Source organism: Rhagoletis pomonella, unplaced genomic scaffold, assembly GCF_013731165.1.
Source record: "Rhagoletis pomonella isolate Grant_MI unplaced genomic scaffold, Rhpom_1.0 Rhpom_scaffold_18169, whole genome shotgun sequence".
Taxonomy (NCBI): domain Eukaryota; kingdom Metazoa; phylum Arthropoda; class Insecta; order Diptera; family Tephritidae; genus Rhagoletis; species Rhagoletis pomonella.
Window position 1 is genome coordinate 1 of NW_023476690.1, and position 2961 is coordinate 2961.

Below are 2961 nucleotides of genomic sequence, written 5' to 3' on the forward strand. Positions count from 1 at the left end.
ACATACTTTTGTATGGAAAAAACGTGAAACACCTTCAACAAAAAAAAAAATCATTTTTGTGAGCTGTCTGCAAATATTATGAAGCATTTGAAAAGAGATTCCAAAGAATCGGCGAAAAAAGGCCGATGCCGATGCTCAATTTTGTGCCGATACTAGCCGCTGACGATTAATCGGTCGGACTCTACTTAAAATTGTAGCTCCTCACTTATGTATGTACATTAGAGTAGTTTTTTATAAACATGCTTATGTTCTCAATTTTTTTATTTCCTTGACATGTTAAAATGCAGCTAAATATCTGGTTTTTACATATAATTACTCTGGTATTATTGGGGAACATTCCCTTAATTACATACCTGTCTTGGGAAGTTAGAATGGGCGTAGTGCCCGCAAATATGCTCTCGAAAAGAGACTAGTAAAATTAAAACGTTGATACTGAACGATTTACGCATTGTCATGGGTTGGAACTTGTTACCAGGGGGTTTCTGGGGTTGTTAATTAGGAATCTGAAGTCAGTTTTTCAAAATTCAAAATGGCGGATCCAAAATGGCGATCCATTTGTTTAAAAAATTATTGGATTTATTCGAAACCCGGCACCCGAGAGTTTTTGGGGTCGCCGATTACGAATCTGAAGTAAATTTTTTTTAATTCAAAGTGGCGGATCCAAGATGGCGACTGGAAACGAGTTTCACCCCTTGACAATGTTAAAAACGTTCAGTATTAACGTTTTAGTTTTAGTAATTTTTTTTTTAATTTGATCTCCATATTGGATCAGCCATTTTGAATTTAAAAAAGTTGACTTCAGATTCATAATCGTCGACCCCAAAAACTCTCGAGTGCCGTGTTTCGAACAAATCCAATCATTAAATAAAAATAGGTAAAAAAACTTTTTAAGTTAAACGTGCCCCACGGTTTTATTTTAGTCTAGTCTATGCATATGTTTATAATTCCCACGACTGTATCTATTTTATTATTTTTTGGTTTTTAGTACATTTATCTTAAACATTGCAATGTATGTTTAACATAAAACCGTTTAACTTAAAAAGTTTTTTTACCTATTTTTATTTTCTAGTTTTTAGTTTTTATTTCGCATTCTGTTTAATTCATTTAGTGCTTCATTATTGCAAGGTTTCTTGCCCGTTAGTTTATTGCAGTCCAACGCCTCTATACGTAGTCCCTGCAAAGCTCTTACTCTACTAAGAGCCACGTAGGCTTGACCTTCTTCAAACAGTTTCGCACCTAAGTATACGACTGCGTGATCCACAGTGCTGCCCTGCATTTTATGTATTGTAGAAGCCCATGATAGTATTAAAGGCAACATTCTTCTTTCAGCCGTCCCGTAATTGTACTTAGCTGGAAACTGTATGGCTTTCGGGTGTATAAGATGTACTCCGTCTCTTGCGAAATCAATTCGGACGGAAGGTACATCTGTTGCATACATCTGAGTTCGACGAAATTGAGGCCAAACGATTTCGTTGATGTAGCCTATAGCGCCATTTACTAATCCCTTTGAAACGTCAATATTGGACCGTAGCATAACTTTTGCCCCCACAAATATTTCCAGTTCCGCTGGTAAACCCCCAGTTTTGTTGATATCAGCTGGTATTATAGTAGCTATATCCACATTGTCTGCATTTCGTGTGGCGTGTACTAGCTGATCCTGCGCTTTTATTTTGTAAATGCGAGCACCATTATTTCTGTACAAATTCAATACAGCAGAGTTGTGGTCATTAACTTGTTGATTTGTGGGGTATACCCTTAACGCTTTGTCTATTGCAAACTCATCACTCGTGTCTTGAAGAAGTCTTCCCATTAAAATACTAAAATGTTGGGTTGTTAGCTCACCGACTCTCAAAGCATTCAAAATATCAATAAAAGTCTGGTCACCTTGCTGACGCATATTTTCAGTTAATTCACACAGCGTGAATAAACGCCAGAGATGTGTAGCTGGTTGGAGATGTTTTGGCTGTTTGAAAACAGGTGTTCCTGATCGTTTTATAGGAGGCAGTTGTAAAAGATCACCGAAAAGTAATACGTTTACTCCTCCAAAAAACTCATTTTCACAGTTCTTAATTTGCCTTAATCGAGCGTCCATCATGCATAACATTTGATAAGACACCATGGAAATCTCGTCGACAATCAAAAATTCTGTCTGATGCCATTGTTGCCTCATTATTCGCAAATAGTTTCCGGACAGTGGTGACATACCTGTTATGCGACCGTCTTTCTTTACAGGCAATTTTAAAGTACTGTGTATCGTAGCTCCATTTATTAATCTAGCTGCAACTCCTGTTAGTGAGCAGACTTTAACCGCATCCTTTGCGTAGCACCTATTAATTTGGTCTCGTAATAACTTTAATAGAAAAGTCTTGCCCACACCAGCTCCTCCTGTAAAGAATATTTTTAAACGTTCTTCAGCACCTGACATTTGATTTTGTATGGACTGGGTAACTAATGTAAAAATTTCCTTTTGTCCTGCATTCATAGACTGCTTAGCCTGTAAGAACTGGTCTTCATTCATTGGCAAATAAGAAACTTCTTCTTCATGGTCTAGTTCCATCGGTTCTGCGTGTTCCAGTATCTGAAATGCGTGTACTTGCGCGAATGCATTTTCAAGCTGCCTGTCACGTTCACGATATATTTCCAAGTAGGCGTTTGTTTGTCTTAAACTTTCTTCGTTGGCGAGAAACGCATCTCTGGCACTATTAAATTCTCCTAAAAGTTCGGCCTCATTGCGATACGGCACATACTGAATTAGTAAACTGTAATAATATGACTCTGGATCAGAAGCTGCTACGAAGTTAGGTACCCGTACTACAGCTGGCGTGTTTCTAATAGTCATTTTGGTGTTGTCTGTTAAAGTTATAAGACGCCTTCTTGTTGTTTGCTCGTGCGGTGCATAAGCATCGGTATCGATGCTCTCTTCATTTATAACTGGCGGTTTTGTGTAGTGTGGCTCAAATA

The 2961-nt window shown here is 37.8% G+C and overlaps 1 protein-coding gene across 1 annotated transcript; it reads right to left on the reverse strand.

Moving 5' to 3' along the window:
* Positions 1–1072: 1072 nt before the first annotated feature.
* LOC118757451 (ATP-dependent DNA helicase PIF1-like) lies at positions 1073–2839 on the reverse strand. The gene has a single exon (XM_036492161.1). The coding sequence runs from the start codon at positions 2837–2839 to the stop codon at positions 1073–1075; it is 1767 nt and encodes a 588-aa protein (XP_036348054.1).
* Between the last annotated feature and the right edge of the window lie 122 nt (positions 2840–2961).